This window comes from Phodopus roborovskii, unplaced genomic scaffold (genome assembly GCF_943737965.1).
Source record: "Phodopus roborovskii unplaced genomic scaffold, PHOROB, whole genome shotgun sequence".
In the NCBI taxonomy this organism is placed as follows: domain Eukaryota; kingdom Metazoa; phylum Chordata; class Mammalia; order Rodentia; family Cricetidae; genus Phodopus; species Phodopus roborovskii.
Window position 1 is genome coordinate 11,695,694 of NW_026126648.1, and position 17,712 is coordinate 11,713,405.

At 43.4% G+C, this 17,712-nt stretch overlaps 2 protein-coding genes and 1 pseudogene across 2 annotated transcripts in view; 2 read left to right on the plus strand and 1 right to left on the minus strand.

Moving 5' to 3' along the window:
• Positions 1-328, plus strand: part of Fam184b (family with sequence similarity 184 member B) — an 82,282-nt gene extending 81,954 nt beyond the window's left edge. Inside the window, exon 16 of the mRNA XM_051174076.1 lies at positions 141-328. Coding sequence (XP_051030033.1) covers positions 141-234 — 94 coding nt within the window. The 3' untranslated portion in view covers positions 235-328. The remainder of the gene's footprint in view (positions 1-140) is intronic.
• A 4,059-nt stretch (positions 329-4,387) lies between these two features.
• On the minus strand, positions 4,388-10,466 carry Med28 (mediator complex subunit 28). The gene is made up of 4 exons (XM_051174075.1): positions 10,275-10,466; positions 8,695-8,761; positions 8,035-8,147; positions 4,388-6,225 (listed from the first exon to the last, which is right to left on the minus strand). The coding sequence occupies exons 1-4, from the start codon at positions 10,431-10,433 to the stop codon at positions 6,028-6,030; spliced, it is 537 nt and encodes a 178-aa protein (XP_051030032.1). The 5' UTR covers positions 10,434-10,466; the 3' UTR covers positions 4,388-6,027.
• A 5,953-nt stretch (positions 10,467-16,419) lies between these two features.
• LOC127213631 (protein Spindly-like) lies at positions 16,420-17,402 on the plus strand (annotated as a pseudogene).
• Positions 17,403-17,712: the final 310 nt, after the last annotated feature.

Here is a 17,712-nt window from a genome sequence, read left to right on the forward strand (position 1 = left end):
TCTAGCTGCTAACAAAGCTGGTCGTGGTCTAACGTCTTTTGAAAGGATAACAAGCACTTAGCTTCTCCTGGAACAATGGCAGGGTGTTATTTTTTAGTGAATACGTTTCAAAACCATGCACATTTTTCCTTTGATTTTAGGGCACAAGATGGAGAGCCAAGCCAAGCCAAAGAGGCCCAGCAGAAGCAAGGCTCTGCACACCAGGAGTGGTTTACCAAGTACTTTTCATTCTAAGCTTGTCTTTGGAATCTGTTCCAAGGAGCTCATTGGCATCATTTCAACCATCTGAAGGAACGAATTAGAATCACCCAACCAGGTAACTAGCTGGTAGTGACTGACTTACGAATGACAAATAGCTAAAACAAAATGTGGCATTAATATCCCAGTTTCATTGTGACACCTGTTTACAGTTGTCACAATTCTTACAGTTGAAGCAGAAACAAGCCAATCGTTAGAAAGCATCCCTTGAAAAATGCTACTAATCTCTGATGACCAAATTACCCATTGTGTTTCTGGTGCCTGTAATGTCACACTCCTCTTAGTGGGATATCAGACTTGTGACTGCCATGGTCTGCTTTAAAAGTATTTTCATTTTTTTCTTGGTCATCTCCACTCAAGCAACTCTGCTATGTATTTCCACATATATAAAAACGATAATTTCAAAAGGCACATCTAACCTCAGTATAAAGAGGAATAAAATAAAGCCAATGGGAAACAAACAAACAAACAAAAAAAAAAAAAAAAAAAAAAAAAACCCAAAACCATCAAACCTTCCAGGAATGGACTGCAGCATGCTTGGAATGCATGTGTTGGCCTCGAAGCTCTAGCACAGGCAGCAGACTACAGAGGGACAACACCTACCTCAAAAGAGACTTTGTAAGATTAAGCAACATACTCTAGGTAGAGCCATCAGCCTGAACTGGAATGCTGGGTGAACAACTTTGCTTCACCCGCCACACATCTCAGCTTCAGTGACCATTGTTCAACAGTCTTTTGTGAAGGATTCTACGCTGTCTGTTCTCCCATGTCAAAGTTTGCTGGACCCCTGTCCTTTGCATCTAGGTCTACTGCCTCAGAGGTAAGGCTTCCCCACTGCATGGACTCCCTGGAGAGCAGGGAGCTGCCCATGGTGCTGAACTTGCACTCTGTCCACCAAGTCTTACCCTCTGACAGAGCAGATCTGACACAACTTTAGTGGGTAGATTTCCCCCCCCCCCCTCTGGTGCTGGCCCAGCAAGTGGCTTATCAACAGATGTTAATTCTATGCATTGTCAAATATTTGCTCTTCGAATAAAATTCCAAACTGGGCAATGAAAATTGGCTGAGCCTTGTATAATTAGATGAAGACAGAGCTTTGAAACAAATTTCACATTAAATTCAGATTGTCTACAAATAAAATGTAGACAACTAGATCAGTTTTTTTTTTTTTTTTAATGTAAGTGAAACACGTCAAAAAGCAAAACAAAACTATGGGCTTTGGTTTTTTAGTTTTTATTTTTGTTTTTTCTGTGTTAGAATTTGAGCACAGAGTCTTTCTTACCCCTGGTTAAGGAAGTGGTATACCACTGACCTAGACTGTCATCCCTGTGATAGATTTTTGAATGCAATCATTTGTCACCATATTTGAAGTGCTACGTTATTTTTCAGTGCCAGCTTTTGGTCCCTCCTGCTCAGGATGAGTGTCTAACATAAGCTGGAGACACTGCTATACTAAAACTTTCAAGATGGGGTAAATTTATAGATAATAGAAATGTATTACTCGAGGGCTAAGAAAACCATGAAGGTGCTAACAGAGTGAGAAACCATTCTTTATAACTCTCCACTATGGGACCTCATGTGCAACCAAGCTGGTTTAAGTCTCTTTGTAAAGGTCTCAATCCCATTCATGAGCACACAGCTTTCATTGCTCTATCACCTCCTAGTAATACAGGGTAAGTGTTCTCTATCCCAACACTCGGGACCAGGAGTGCTTTAGAGTGGTTTAGCACATGTGCAAGGCCCTGAGTTCAGTCCCCCACTATGCTAACAAATAAGTGAGGTTTTAAATATTTTCAGACTCATGCACATAGATAAATTATCTTATGGGACCCAAGTCTAAACAAGATATTCTCTACATAGACAGCTTAGCATTAGTGTATCTCCGTTTTAACTCAAAAGTAAGGAAGTTTCTACTTACTGTGTCAGATCAGTACTGGGAAAAGTTTAGATTTGGGAGACTTTTGGATTAGGAAATGCTCAGTCTGATTCCCACTACATATTTGACAATTAGCAGTGAGCACTGTGTTTTCTTGAGGACCTTAGGAAAATAACTACAGATGGTTCTGCTTTTTTGATATGGGCATTTCCCCAGCATGCCCAGTATATTATCTTTTTGCTGCTGAGACCAAATGCCTAACAGAAAGAATTCAAAACCATTTATCACTGTTTAGGTTTGGATGCTTCAGTCCACCATGGCAGGGAAGGTGTGGGGGGAGGGCTGAGGCAGCTAGCTGGTCACTCTGTATCCAAATGGAAAGCGGAGAGTAAAGAACCCTGATGGTCAGCTCACTTTCTCCTTTATTCAGCACTGGATCCCAGCCCATGGAATGGTCCTGTCCACAGGGTGGGCCTTTCATCCTCAATCAGCCTCATCTAGAAACTTTCTCACAAGCATGCCGAGAGACCTTTCTCCTAGGAGAGTCTAGAGCCTGTCAAGTTGAAAACAGCCATCAAATGGGGTAACAGTGGCAGTCATTCATTCAATCCAGCATGATGTCTGGTACTTCAAATGGCACGGTGACTTTATTTTGGACTGTAAATGTGTCCAATGATCATAAACTGACTTATCTCACTTCAGGGTGACTAAGGTTTGACCTTCTGACCCCATTTTCCTCAGCAGAGTAACAGGGCAAGCTCTGCTGAGTGCTTATGGTTATTTCTTTTTAGGTCTGTGCTATCTGAACAAGGATCATTCAGAAGTCTGGACTAGGGTGACTGGCACTGCTCCGGTGACTGGCACTGCTCCTGAGCAGACAGCTCACTAAAGGAGTCCAGGATTGGCCCCAATACTAACAGCCATGCTGGGCAGGATAATTAACACTCAGCACTGGCACAACCAGCTTAGTTTCTGTAACTGTGTTTCTTGCTACTACACTTTTGAAAGCCAAACTGAGAAGGGGTCTTCAAAGAGTGAGGGACCCAACTCCCAGTAAGTGGTTGGAGAGAAGCACATAGGAAAAGGAAGACGTGTTAAAGAGCTAAGTTCAGGTACAGAAGATAAGGAAGTGGAGTGTCCATCTGACCTGTGGCCAAAGATGATTACAAGCACAATTGTGGGATGGACAAACACTATGGGGGAAATAGGGCTGGAGACTGAATCAGGAGCTGGGAAAGATCATGAGTGTAAGGAGTAAGGTTTTTCCACCCACCGCCGCACCAGCCCCAAATAACACACAGAGACTCTGTATTTGATATAATCTGTTGGCCAGGTACTAGTTTCTTATCGGTTACCTCTGTCTTAATTATTAACCCGTTTCTATGTATTTCCACATGGTCTTACCAGGGAGAGGCGGCTGGCGGTTCTTCCTTCTCCAGACTCTCCATCTTGACTCCTCCTTACCACTTCCTCTTTCCTCCTTGTCTCCTAGTCCCTCCTATCTTGCTTTCCTATTGGCCAACAGTGCTTTATTCATTAACCAGTATGAGAAACATATATACATAATGGCATCTCCCATTACAAGAGTTATTTAAGACGATTTGAGTGAGCTGCAAGGAAGGGGCCAAGGACAGACAGTAATATGGCAGAATCACCACAGTGGTACATGTGGAAAGGCGGGTCTTATGCAGAGAGGCAGATGTAATAAACAGGGTTTGAAAACGCCTTCCTTCAGTCTGTTGGATTACATGTGGGAGCAGTCAGCCAGGGGAAATCCCTGGAAGACATGCAGTCTGGAGATTCTGTGTTCATCCACCAACTGGCAAGCTGCCGTGTAGTAAGAAAAAGACGGGTAGAACTGGGAGATAGTGGAGATAGTTCAGTATGGAACTTAGGTGCAGCTGGAGACCTGAGCTCAGATCTGTTGTACCAGAAAAGCCCAGCAGAGTAGCTCAGTCCTAGTGCTGGGAAGAGAGGGAGGCAGGATAATCACTGAGGCCTGCCAGCCATACAGTCTTGTCCAGTAAAGTAAGGCCCGTATTCAGTGAGAAATTGTGTACCAAAAAGTGAGGTGGAAAGAGGTAACACATGACATGGATCTCTGGCCTGCACAAAAATTCACATGTACCCCCCCCCCCAAAAAAAAACAAGTTCACAAATACATCAATACATAGAAAGGATGCTGACAAACTGACAAAATGGGAAAATCATCTTACCTGTAGAACACAATAAAAAAAAAAAAATCAACAATGATTTGTACATATACTAATTTAAAGTAAACTTTACTGAACACCAAGAACAGTTTCCAGTATTTTCACCATCTCCTTTAGTATTGAAAAACAAACAAAAATGTAATCAGTTTAGTTTTTAGCCAAGAAACCAACAAAATATAAAGCTGACAGTCAGTGCTTCATAAAGTGGGTGGTGTTTTGGTGTGGTTTTGTTTGTTTCCCACAGGGGTTTGTGAAACAGGATCTCATGTAGCTTACAACAGCCTCAAACTTGCTATGTAGCTGAAGATGGCATTCAACTCTGATCCTCCTTCTACCTCCTAAATGATAGGTTACAAACATGCCACCATGCCCAGCCTACATTTTCCAACACTGTTTAACTTACACATTCTAATTAAGGGGACTTGATGGCCTCAGGCTGGTTCTCATTGGTCCATGTGCTAAATATTATACAACCAAGCTCATACATGAAAAGAGTAAAATCACACATAATCAAGGAAATGCCTAACTCTCACAGGCATACTACAGAGCAAGTACCAGAGAGGGCCACAATTCGTAATGCATATGGAGAACCTAAGAAAGTTGACCAAAAAAAGAAAGAAAAGAGAAAAAAAGCTATGCAGTGAGGGTGAATTCAGGAGCTGCACAGACCAGATGGCTGTGCTAGGGAAGGCAGGAAGCAGACGATAAGAATCCAAAATGCACAAGACTAAACAAAGCTGGAAATGCATTGACTGTTCAAGAGGTATGGCATATTTTGTTTTGGGTAAAGAGAAGTACTCTGCTCTAAAAAAAGAAAAACAAATAAATAGCATGCATAGAAAACTCAGAGAGAATCCAAGGCAGCCCTGGCCCCCCAGACCTCACCCATGCCTTCGTATGACTCCATTCCTTACACCAACCATCATTACACAGACCGAGAGCACTCAGCAAATGCTTCTGATACATGTGCCTTCAAGTCAGTGAAGAAGGACCCAGATAAAAATCCAACATGAAGGCAAGCATCCTCCGGTAACACCACACTGGCAGCATATTTTAGCCTCTCCTCAACCACTTGCAAATATGCTCACCCTGTGCCACTATGGAAGCATGGCATTGTTGAGTCAGATGCCTCGTGAGGTAGTTCAAAAGGGTTGAAACAGCAAATTCACAGATTTGCTTCCACTACCATGGATGATTAAGGCTGACACCAAACTATATCCCCTGCCTTCTCAAACTATTGAAAACCTTTTCCTTCAGGTTTTTACCAAACTCACAACTAAAAAAAATCCAGAGATAAAGGCACAAAAATGACAAAATGTTACCAAAACAGATGGCAAAGGCCAAGTAAGAATGTGTGATTACTCTCACAGTCCAAACATCCCTAAAGTTAAAAACAACAAAAACAAAACAAAACAAAAAACAAACAAAACAAAACAAAACAAAAACGTACTTGCTTTATCAAAGCTTCAGCATTTTATAAAGTACTCTAGGGGTTTAGAGAACTAAGGAAGCTGAGGCAGGGGAATCCATAGGTTCAAGGTCAGCCTGGGCTTCATATTTAAATCCCACCTTATAAGTAACTAACACCCATGCACTATCAACGGAGTTCTTCCAATAGACCACGTCTCTAAGGAAAGATGTCTGGCAGTGCTGTAGGCTGCATGCCAGGCCAGTGTGCTCTTAGGTTGGCTTCAGAGGTGCAGGAATATTGGCAGACGCCTGCTCCAGGTAGGCCAAGGAGCCCTGGGGGATTTCAGCTGGCTTCTTGTGCTGCACACTGATGTCCTCCAGCACCTGCTGCCAGTGCCTCAGCTTTGTCAAGTGCTTCTGGACCAGCGCATCTTTCCGCTGCAGTTCACTCCTCAGTTCTGAGACATCCTACAGACGATAGGGGCGGGCAGGGAGAGGAGTGATGAGGTTAGTCCTAACAAACAAGAGTAAATGAATAAAGCTCTTTTTTAGTCAGGAGCACTAAGAAACACCCTGGTGGTGTAGGTTTCTAACCCCAGATACTCAGGAGGCTGGGGCAGGATCATGATCATGAAGTTTAAGGTCAGAGTGAGTTGAAGGTCAGTTTGGGTAACTCAGGTAGGGGTGGAGATATAGCTCAGCTGAAGAGCGTGTGCTTAGAAATGCTAAAACGGCACCATGGGCATGGAAAAGCAACACTAGGAAGCCAGTTCAAAGCAAGGGGATGCAAAATCTTTAAAGCCCATCACTCTGCTGCTCTATCTCAATCAGCCAGAGCAAATCTTGTTGTTTTTGTTTTCTGAGACAGGGTTTCTCTGTGCAGCCCTGGCTGTCCTGGAACTTGTTCTGTAGACCAGGTTGGCCTCAAACTCACAGAGATCTGCTTTCCATGTGCTGGAATTAAAGGCGTGAGCCACCACAGTCCAGCAAAAGCAACTCCTCCAACAAGACTTTTAAGATTAAATTACCTCAGAATCTAAAAGACCACTGCTGAAAAATACCAAACACTAAAAATACGAAACAAGTGTTAACAGCTATCTATAAGAATCCACATTACTGTTCCATAATTTCAGATTATTCACTGTTAAAATGGTACATCTTTTTCAAAAGCTATTAGCAGTGGTAAATCCTTTATTTAAAAATTGGTTTTGGGTCCGAGAGATGGCTTGATGGTGAAAAGCACTTACTGCTCTTGCAGAGGACCTGGGTTTAGTTTCCAGCCCCCACAAGATAGCTTACAACCAATTACAATTCTAGTTCCAGAGGATCCAATGCAGTCTTCTAGCCTCTATGGAAACATACATGGTGCACATACAAACATGAGGGCAAACACTCATACACATACATTAAAAAAAAAAAAAAAAAAAAGCAAAATGCTTAAATGGTAGCCTTAAGCATTTCCACACATTTGAGTATTCATATCGAGGTGACCTATTACAATAGTCTGTAAGATTACAATCTTCTTACTATTCCTGTTATCAACAGCTGGTCTTGTGGCTGAAAAGGCCCTTTCTGATTAACTGGTCATGGTTCACTTGTTATTTCAAAAGCTGCCAAAATCCACTACTCTCAAATTTGCATTTCTCAGGGGCAGTATCACTGGCCTTGGGGCTGGAAGTTCAGGATCTTGTATCCTGGGGTGTCAGGGATCATCTCACTTACCCAATACCATTAAAGCTTCTTAATTCTTGTGGCAACTCGTTTCTAAATATCTCAGTTTAAAGCAAATGAGACTAACTTACCCCTTTTCAGAAATTTTGGCCAGAATATTTACCTTCTTTAGTAAGAGGTTTGCCTCTGCCTCCTGAGAGCTGGGATTAAACATATACATCACCATGCCTGCTACAATATTTACTTTTTTATTCCTTAAGCAAAGTTTATAAACCATTTCCTACCAGGTAAGGTAATTAGGGGACACAATTACAGTTCCTGTCTAAATTACTGATGGCTTTCCAACTGTTTTCAGAAGGCAAAACCAACTCTTTAAGAAACTTTTTCATGAAAACCAGGGTGTGAAATAAGCAGGTAGAGCTGATTGCATTTCTGCTCCTTCCCCAATGAACCCCCCCCCCCATGTGTCCAGGCTGTCATAAACACTGGCATCCTCCTCTGACCTATAAAGACCTCTTACAACTCACAGGAAGAGAGTATATCTTGTTAAGACACAGTGGAATCTAGACACTTGTTCTCCTTAAAGTTGGGGAGGGCGGTTTGTACCTCTTTGATAACTTGATCTGGTTTCTGGACAGACAACTGCAGCCTTTTTTGTAAGAAAAAACATTCTGTCTGTCTTGCAATGTCCAAGAACTTCTGAATACACTGATCAACACCTTTAAAATAAAAAGAGAGAGAGAAAGCAAGTTTTAAGGAAAACACGAGATATGGATTTTAATCTGGATGACAGCAACAACAATCATCTTCAAGTTTCCATGTGTGACTAGTAGGAAGTCACAGATTTTACACAATAGAGAAGTCATGAAGTCTTCCAAAGAAACACAACCCAGACACAGCAATTAGGACCATAATTTCCATTTAAAATGGAATATTCAAAAGACAGTCAAAAGTCATGGACAATGGAGCTAAGAATACGCACAGCAGACTTACTCCTCTATCAGAGCTGTCAAAAGATCAACATAATTTGTGGGTTTTTAAATAAACAGTTCTCACTGGTTTTCTTTATGCACATGAGCAGCTCATTTTAGGTGGTTCATAATGACTCCTAAAACATGTCACCTAGGGAAGTGAACAGAGGCAACAACTTGTGGGGGCCATCCCCATCCATCTTACTCTCTGGAAAAGTTCTAAGATACACAACATACAGGGCTGAACATGAAAATATAACAGGAATCCTGCTATCCGCAAAGAGAGAAATCTCACCAGTTCGAATTTCTTCCTGATCGGTTCCATTGACATAATCCTGACTCACAAGGGAGGCAAAGCAAGCCTGTGTGATCAAAACATAAAAATGCACTATTTACACATCAAGCAATTACTTATGAGCAAGAGATAACCTCCCCTGAGGCCAGTCAACAAGGGGACACTTACTGAGTTTGTACTGAGAAAACCTCAGACCAGTGTAAATACTTGGTAAAATAAATCTCAACTGGTCTGGCATCTGAGACTCTGGTATTCACTTGACCATCATATGGTCTTATTCCTACCATCTGCCTTTTCCTCACTCTCTTATTCCACATCCTGGATGCCTATCAATCCCATCACAGCCACTGTGGCTGACCCTTACATGAAATATATATATTACTATCTCAAAAATGTTATGTCCCCTCTTTCTAAATGGTCCCCCTCTTGTTCATGCTCTGCAATGGAGCTTGGCATGCTTTCCACATAAATAACACATTATTACCCATTCTTTTCAGCCACTATTATTTGTCTCCTACTGACAGGTCTGCCTGTGTGGTTCAGCACTATATTGTAAGTACTTGGAATATATCTCTGGACACTTAATAAGGAACAGAGGTGTCTGTGTGATAAATGGTGTCACATGGAGAATCAAGTCCCAAAGAAGGAGATCTCCTGAAAGAGTACCAACTGAGCTACACATGTGAGTGCTCCACAGAGGCACAAGCAACCCTTCATAAAGACAAAATAGGTGGAAAATAACATGGATGGCAGCTGACAAATGAACACAGGCTGTGAGGCAAGAGCACCTGCAGCAGTGAGCAAACATACTTGTAAAACCCAAAGATGCAGAACCAAACGTAAGCCATAACTACATGTGAAGGCCCTCTCAAGAGTAATAACTCCTGCTTGGCTGCAGATCTGATAGACAGAAACAATCACAAGGACTTCCCAAGCTTGCAACAGCTCACCAAATCAGACTGCCCATTGTGTGCACTGCAAAAGTTAACTTTTTGGGGTGTGAGCAGGATGTGCATACTTCATGAGACCCATTGTCCCACAAAGCTTGGGTGGCTTCGCCAGAGTCAGTTGGCCACGCAGAGTTAAAAAACTAAGTTCAGACTGGGCAGTGGTGGCACACACCTTTAATTCCAGTGCGTGGGAGGCAGAGGCGTGCAGATCTCTGAGTTCAAGGCCAGTCTTGTGTACAGAGTGAGTTTCATTACAGCCAGGACTACACGTAAAAAGAACCCTGTCTCAAACAAACAACCAAACAAACAACGAAACAAAACCCAAAGAAACTCAGTCAAACAAACAAAACTAACTTCTGAAACTTTAGTTCATGGAACACCTTCCCGCCCCAATTATTCTTTATTGACAGCCAGTCTTATAAAAAGGCCATTTTTTTTCTTAAAGGGCTGGTAGGATAGCTAATCATGTAAAGATGTTTGTGTACGGCATGGGCTCCCGGATCCCCGGCATGGGCTCCCGGATCCCCGGCATGGGCTCCCGGATCCCCGGCATGGGCTCCCGGATCCCCGGCAGGCCCTGGGGGCCGGGGCAGCCTGAGTGAACGCTGCGCGAAGACGCCCACGTCTCACCTCGAAAGACGACTCCAACTCGTCCACCAGGGTGCTGCCGGACGGCCTCGGAGCCCCGGGCGCGGCCTGCAGGAGCGACGCCTGGCCTGGGAGGCCGGGCGGGGGCGGCGGGGGCCCGGGGGGCTGCCCGGAGAACATGCCGCCCAGAGACCCCGCCATGTCTGTCTGCTGCAGCGGCGAGCGGAAGCGCCACTGGGCCTGCGTGCGCCGCGGGGGTCACGTGACGGGGGCGGGGCTCCCGCGCAGCGGGCGGGAGACTGGAGCGCAGCCTGCGTTTCTCTCCGCGCTGGCGCTGCGAGTAGCGAGAGCTTGGGCTGCTTCAAGCCAGTCGTCACGTGCGTGCGGAGACCGAACTCGCGTGAGGGCATCCCCGCCGCCGCTCGGCTGCGTGCTGTCCCCGAAGGCTTTCGGGAACCGTAGCCAAGTCTTTGCAGCGGGCCCCTAGTAAACCGGGGAGTCATCCCTCTACTCGTCCCACGGTGACTGAGGGCTCGCTGTGTACCAGATGCCCATCGGTCACTTGTTCTAGCTGGAACAACACGCCTTCCCTCTAAATTCTGGCGTAAGGTAAGCATTAGCGACTGACACCCCAAACTACCCATGCTCCCGACCCCGTTGTTAGCATAGGATGGTAAAAACCGGTGAGAAAGTCTACCACTGTGCTCATGTTTTAATAACTTGGTTTTCAAGAAAGCAAATAACCTTTTGTGTTTAGTTTTACAAAACCTAACTGATTCCTTCCAGTTAGGCATTGTTTAATAGTCTACAAGTGATAGTAAACACCCCAGATGTATATTCTTATTTATTTGTAGAAGTAAGTACTAAGGAAAATGATGCTTGTGACAGGACAGCTAAGTGCTCTTTGGTAGGTGATTGAGGATACAAGTAGGACAAACTGGGTAAATGGGACATGGGATTTTATAGTATTTTTACCATTTCTATAATTATTATATTATTACAAAGTCTATAATTATGGTAAAATAAAAATGTGTAAGTGAAAGACCCCCAGAGACCCCAAGAGTTTGGAGCCTGTCAGGGGGAAGGCCCTTGCCCCCAAGAGACGAGACCAGACCACTGGATGCAAGTGCAAGAGGTTGTTTATTGTTTACACAGGTACCTGTGGACACTTCAGTCTTTCGGGGGACTGAGCGTGCTGAGGTTAAAACTCAGGCAGTTTATATAGGGTTGGGGTGGCAAGAAGCAGGCTTACAGAAGCAGAAGCATGGTTACAGGGATTTCATTGTGTCATCTAAATGTAGCAGTTGTAGTTAACCAAGGACAGTTGGTTATTCGGGTTGGGCACAAAGAATACAAAGAATTCAGTTATGACTATCTCAGCATACTGGACACTGTCCTGCTGACCTTGCTTTGGTCCAAGCTGCAGACCACAGATATCTGGTTGGCGTTGGATGAGAGCAGCACCTGGTTCCCTCCTGTACTTTTCTCATAACTTGACCTTGGCAAATTAGCAAGAGCAATTTAAACAGGCAATAAGCATAGTGGGGGTCTTTCATAAGTTTTAAGTAAACAGGAAATATGGTCCCATTTTATACGTGACTATAGGTGAGTCATGTATAGTGGCACATGTCTGTAATCCCAGAGCTCGTGGGGGGAAAGGGGGCAGAGGCAGAGGCAGCATAATTGCCACAAGTTCAGAGCCAGCCTGAGCTATATAGTTCCCAAGTTCCCAGCCAGTTGGGCTACAGTATGAGACCTTGTCACAGAGAGAGAGAGAGAGAGGGAGGGAGGGAGGGAGGGAAGGAGGGAAGGAGGGAGAGAGAGAGAGAGAGAGGGAGAGAAAGAGAGAGAGAGAGAGAGGATAAAAATAAAAACCTGAGAGGGGGAATAAAATTATTTGAATATTTTATAGGCCAACTATGAACACAAGTCTATGTTTCATTTTCATGAATAAAATGAGATTATAGTATGTGACCATCAAGATTGCTTTTTGGCCATCAGATGAAGGGACAGTGATATGCATGTGATGTGTGATTATTTTCCCAGTTCAAAATATTGCATTCCAACACACAAGCTTGTGTCCTCTCTGATTCTGCATTTGAGTCACAGTTGAAACTCTGATGGGAACACCTGGTCCCTGTTCTGGTTTTGTTGTTGTCTATCTGTTTTAAGGTTTTTTTTTTGTTTTTTTTTTGAGATAGGGCCTCACTCTGCAGTCCAGGCTGGCCTCAATCTAGCAGCCTTCTTGCCTCCTGAGTGCTGAAGTTACAGGCACATATCACCATGGCTGGCTGCTTCCTCATTCTTCATACATGGAACTCTCTGTATTCTGACTTTTGTGTACACTGCATTTGAAGCCACTACTCCAAAAGTCACCAGTGACTACCACATAGCCAAACTCATATGGTTTTTGGAAACTGTCATTAAACCTTTGGCTTGACACAGTTGGTCATTAGTCTAAATTTACCACTTTTGGTTTTTGTTATATTATTTTTTATTATTCCCTATTTCCTGTCTGTCCATTCTAACACTCATTCTGTGCAAATAGACAAATATACTTCTCTAAATATACCTCTGTCTGAATTCCAGACTTACATTTCCATCTACCCATTATATGTTTCCACTAGGGAGTCTTATTCCCACATTGAAGTTGATAAATCTAAATCTTAGCACATTTTTGTCTAACCTATGTTCTCTTATGTTTCTTACCTAAATGAAGAGAACATCCATATGCACAAACCCAAGTCCCAACAGGAAAACCCAACGTCTCTATTTTACACTACTTGCATTGAGATAGAGTTATAGCAATTTGAAACTCTTTCTGTATTTTATTCAGAGTTGCAACTTGTAGAATAGGTACAAGCGGGAAGGAATGGGCAGATGGGGTGTCAAGGTCACCTGGTGGCTGGGATTTTTGCATGAATGCATCAGAGTTCTTAGCCTTCTAGCAGCAGGACGGGGACAAGATCTAGTGATAGTTGTCCTGTGTCGGTACCCTCCGAGTGAAGAGGAGGCAATGATCTCTTGCAGTAAATAAAATGATTGAACAAATAAATAAATGTGTTGAAGAAAGTTGGAGCTCATTTTTTTTTCATGCTTGAGACATTATTTACAGATAGGTAAAAAGGAAGGAAAAGATTACCCATCATAGTGTTAGATGGAAATAGAGATAATATGTCTTTTAAAGAGAAGTATATGTGTTTATCTATTGAAAAAAATGTTCAGTATGTCTGTATATCTCAAGTCTTACTTTGCCTACTGAGTAGGGTTAGCAGTGGCACGTCAGTGGGCAATGAGGTAAACTTGTGACCGAGGTGCTGTACTTCAAATACTATTCTCTCCTAAGAGAGGATAGAATTGTATAGGATGTGATGAGAGGTAGAAATCCTGCCTAGCTATTGGCCATTCAGCTCTTTATTATACCAATCACAGCAATACATCTTCACACAGTGTACAAATATCCCACAACATCTGGGGTCACAAGAGTTGGAAAGCTAGTCCTGACCTTCCTTCACTGGCTGCAACACAGGACAGTGACCTGTGCTTCCTGCCTGTGTAGTACACTAGAGCTGACCCTATTGTTGTGGGTGTAAGAGAGCCAGCCCTGAGGGTATGAGAGCTGATCTCTCTTTAACCCCCTAGAGCAATCAGGAGAGAGGGCCCTGTACCTAGTAGGCAAAACAGTAGAGCTGGCCCTAGCCATATGAATGAGGGGGACCTAGATCTGAGAGCCCAAGTGAGAGCAGAACTAGCCCTGCTCCTTGCTGTAGGCTGTGTTGGGTGAGCTAATTGAGGCAGTGCTGGTGAGCTCATCTGGGTAGTGATGCTGAGGGAAAGCTAGCAAGCTGATCAGCTTCCATGTAGGCCCAGAACCTGGGATGAATTGACTCACCCTGACATCCTCTAAATCTATGAACTATTGGAGCCTGTGAAAGGGACTGACCTACAAATCTAAACTGTAGGATCTCCATGACACAGGACAACAGAATGTCCAAGAGGAGCTCCAGTGAGAGGCTGTAATTGGTGATGTAGCAGAAATCAGAGACCTTGAGCCAGACCAGTGAGTGACTCAAGCAACGAACAATTGCTAGAAAAGATGAATGTACTGAAGGGTAAACTATGTGACACATCAGACCACACTACAGCTTCCATAAAAAGATTCTTTTTGTTTTGTTTGTTTGATTGGTTTTTGGTTTTGACTTGAGGGTTAAGTTGCAAGAACAGAGGGCAGATGCAAGAAGACAGGAAGACAAGTAGACTCAGAATGCATGATATGAAATCCAAAGAATCAATAAAAGTTAAAAAAAAAAATTAACTCTGTGAGCAAATGTCATAGCCAATCCAGAGAGCACAAAACACTGTCTTATTTCTAATAACTAGCTAGGTGGGGTGATTTGAACGAGAATGCCCCCATAGGTTCATACATTTGAATAGTTGGTGCCATTAGCAGAACTGTTTGGGAAGGCCTTGGTGTCACTGAGGTCAAGCTTTGAAGGAACTCTCCCACCATCCCCTGTGTGTTCTCTGCTGTTTGTGGATCCAAATGTGAGCTCTTAGCTGCTTCTCAAACATCATGCTTGACTGCCCACAGCCATGCTGGTGATAAGACTCTTATTCTAGAGTTGTCAGCTCCAATTAAACTCTTCTAAAAGGTGTATTGGAAATGGGTGTTTTATCATAGCAATAGGAAGGTACCTGAGACATTAGGCATAATGGTGTTCCCCTCTAATGCCAGTATTTGGGAGATAGAGGCAAAAGGATCAGAAGTTCAAGGCTATCCCCAGATACATTAGACCCTCACTACCACCCTCAAAGAAAACCAAACCCAGAAACAATTACTTCTTGTAATTGCATAATGTCTTAATTTTGCTTATGCTCTTCTTCTTAGTACTACAAACCTGAACTTCCATTTTTCTTCTCAATTAAAAACATATGCTTTAGCCAGGCATGGTGGCACACTCCTTTAATCCCAACAATCAGGAGGCAAAGACAGACATATCTCTGAGTTTAAGGTCAGCCTGGTCTACATACAAATTAAGTTCCAGGACAGTTAAGGCGGTTACACAGAGAAATCCTGCTTTGAAAAACAAAAACAATAACTCAAACATATACTCTAAAATTTATCAGAAAGTTAAACATTTAATAGCTACATGGAGAATATTTTTATTTTTTATTGTACATATCAATCCCAGTTCCCTCTCCACCCTTCCCTTTCTCCCTCCCTCCCATGCCCCCCCCACCCTCCCATCCCATCCCCCTCCACTTCACATGGAGGGTGATGCCTTCCAGGAGGGGTCAACAAAATCTGTCAAGTCATTTGGAGTAGGGACTAGGCCCTTCCTCGTAGAGAATATTTTTAAAGTCTTGCAAAGCAAGATACCAGCTTTACAATTATTGCAGAAAATGAAAGTATACAAATTTTCATTTTATTCTGCATTTTAAAACATCATTTAAGCATTCAGGAACTGTTTTTTTTTCTCCAAAATTTATTATGCATATGTTCTAATGACATGTATGCCTATATACCAGAAGAGGTCACCATATCTCATTATATAGATGGTTGTGAGCCACTATGTGGTTGCTGGGAATTGAACTCAGGTACCTCCTGAAGAACAGCCAGTGTTCTTAACCTCTGAGCCATCTCTCCAGCCCCAAGAACTGTATTTTTTTTTTTTTTTTAAAGCCAGGGCTTACTTAGCAGTGATCTAATACTGCAGGATATTTGATCACAGTGTGAAAGATACCTTTTGATTGGTTTAACAAAGTGCTGAATGGCCAATGGCTAGGCAGGACTAGGTGGGACTTCTGGGGAGGAAGAGGGACTCAGGATGAATCCTGAGGGAGATGCCAGTGAAATACTGAGGAAGTTGGACATACAGAAAGGAGAAGGTAGCTAAGTGGCAGAACATAGATTAATAGAAAAATGGGCTAATTTATGTTGTAAGAGCTAGTTGGGAACAGGCCTAAGGTAAGCCAAGATTTCAAAATTAATAGTAAGTCTCCATGTCATTATTTGGGGAGCCAGTAGTAATGAAAGAAAGACTGCTACAGCCTAGTGAAATGAATGGGATGGTGTTTCTGTACTCAGATGGATTTAGTGTCATGAATCCTGCCACCCAGTGCTCTCAGGACAGGCCTCTGGCTGCAACAGCCAGGGAGCGTGAGGGGAGAGTAGGCTGAAAACAACATGGTGGCAGATGGCACAGGTCTTCCAAACAAGCTCAGAGAGAGTAAAAAGGAGCGACTGAAAGCTGCACAGTATGGCTTACAGCTATTCAGGAAGCAAACAGAAGCAACTGGATAAATGTCATGAAGAAAATTAAAGTTCATGACTGGAATTATCAACATGAGAGTATACTCTTCAGAGAAACTGAGCTCAATAGTCAGATGATACAGACTTTGAGTTGTGAATGTGAAACTATTAAACAACAGAAAATGCGGCTGGAACAGAAGTCATGGGAGGGAGGGAATGATCCAGAAGTGATAAAACCATGAGCAGAATTAGATGAAGCAAGGCTCAGTGACCATCAGCTAGAGTAGAAGCTGGACCACCAGGACTTCTTCACAAGCTGGAAGAACCCTGGCTAATGTCTGAACCACGTGTGCTCAGCATGCCTTCGGATGTGCTGGCTCTTCAGACTGAGCTAACTGAAATGGAAAGTGTGAAGACTGCCCTCAAGGAGAAAGGAGAGGAGATCAAACTGCAGTGCAAACAAGAGCAATAGAATGTCTCAGCACTTCCCTACTGCAGCAGACAGACCCACAGGAGGGGGGGGGGAGGGAGGGAGGGAGGGGGGCAGTGTCTTACTGTAACGCCTTGGAGAGAGCTCATACAGGAAGATCAAGACCTTAGCTCATACAGGAAGATCAAGACCTTCAGGTGTAGATGGGTCAGCTCTTCACAAGCCTTGGATCCCGACAGTGACTGAAACTCTGTTTGCAGAGGTGGAAGATGGAAGGTGGCAACAGCAGCTCAACCTCATCAGAGTCTGGTATTAGTCACTGAAGAAGCAAAGTCCATCCACCAGAGAGCAGAAGAACAGAATGAAGTTACAAATCTCCACACTGCTGAGGAGAGGGTCTCAAACTGAATTTGAAAGGCAGGAGCAGTTGTCTGCCACGTTGGAGAGCCAGCAGTCCCTGTATTTGGTGGAAACTGTTTGCAGATAAAAGACGCCTGCAGCTTTCACAAATTAAAATTTGAAATTGAGAGCTAAGCTAGATGAATTAAAGCTGAAGTATGAACTCAGCTTTACTCAGAAAATAGAAGGACCCATACTCAAAAAGATGTGTGGGGGCGCTGCCACTGGATGTAACTGCCCCAGAAGAAACCCCTGCTGCCAGTGCCAATGGGGTCGTGTCTAGATTCCTACTTCAGGGAGAGAAAAATCTGTCTTAATAGCTTAAGAGATAACACTTTGCAATGGGAACAGTCAGCTTCTTCAGGCATTCAGCCAGCCTGTCTCTCTCCTCACTAGAT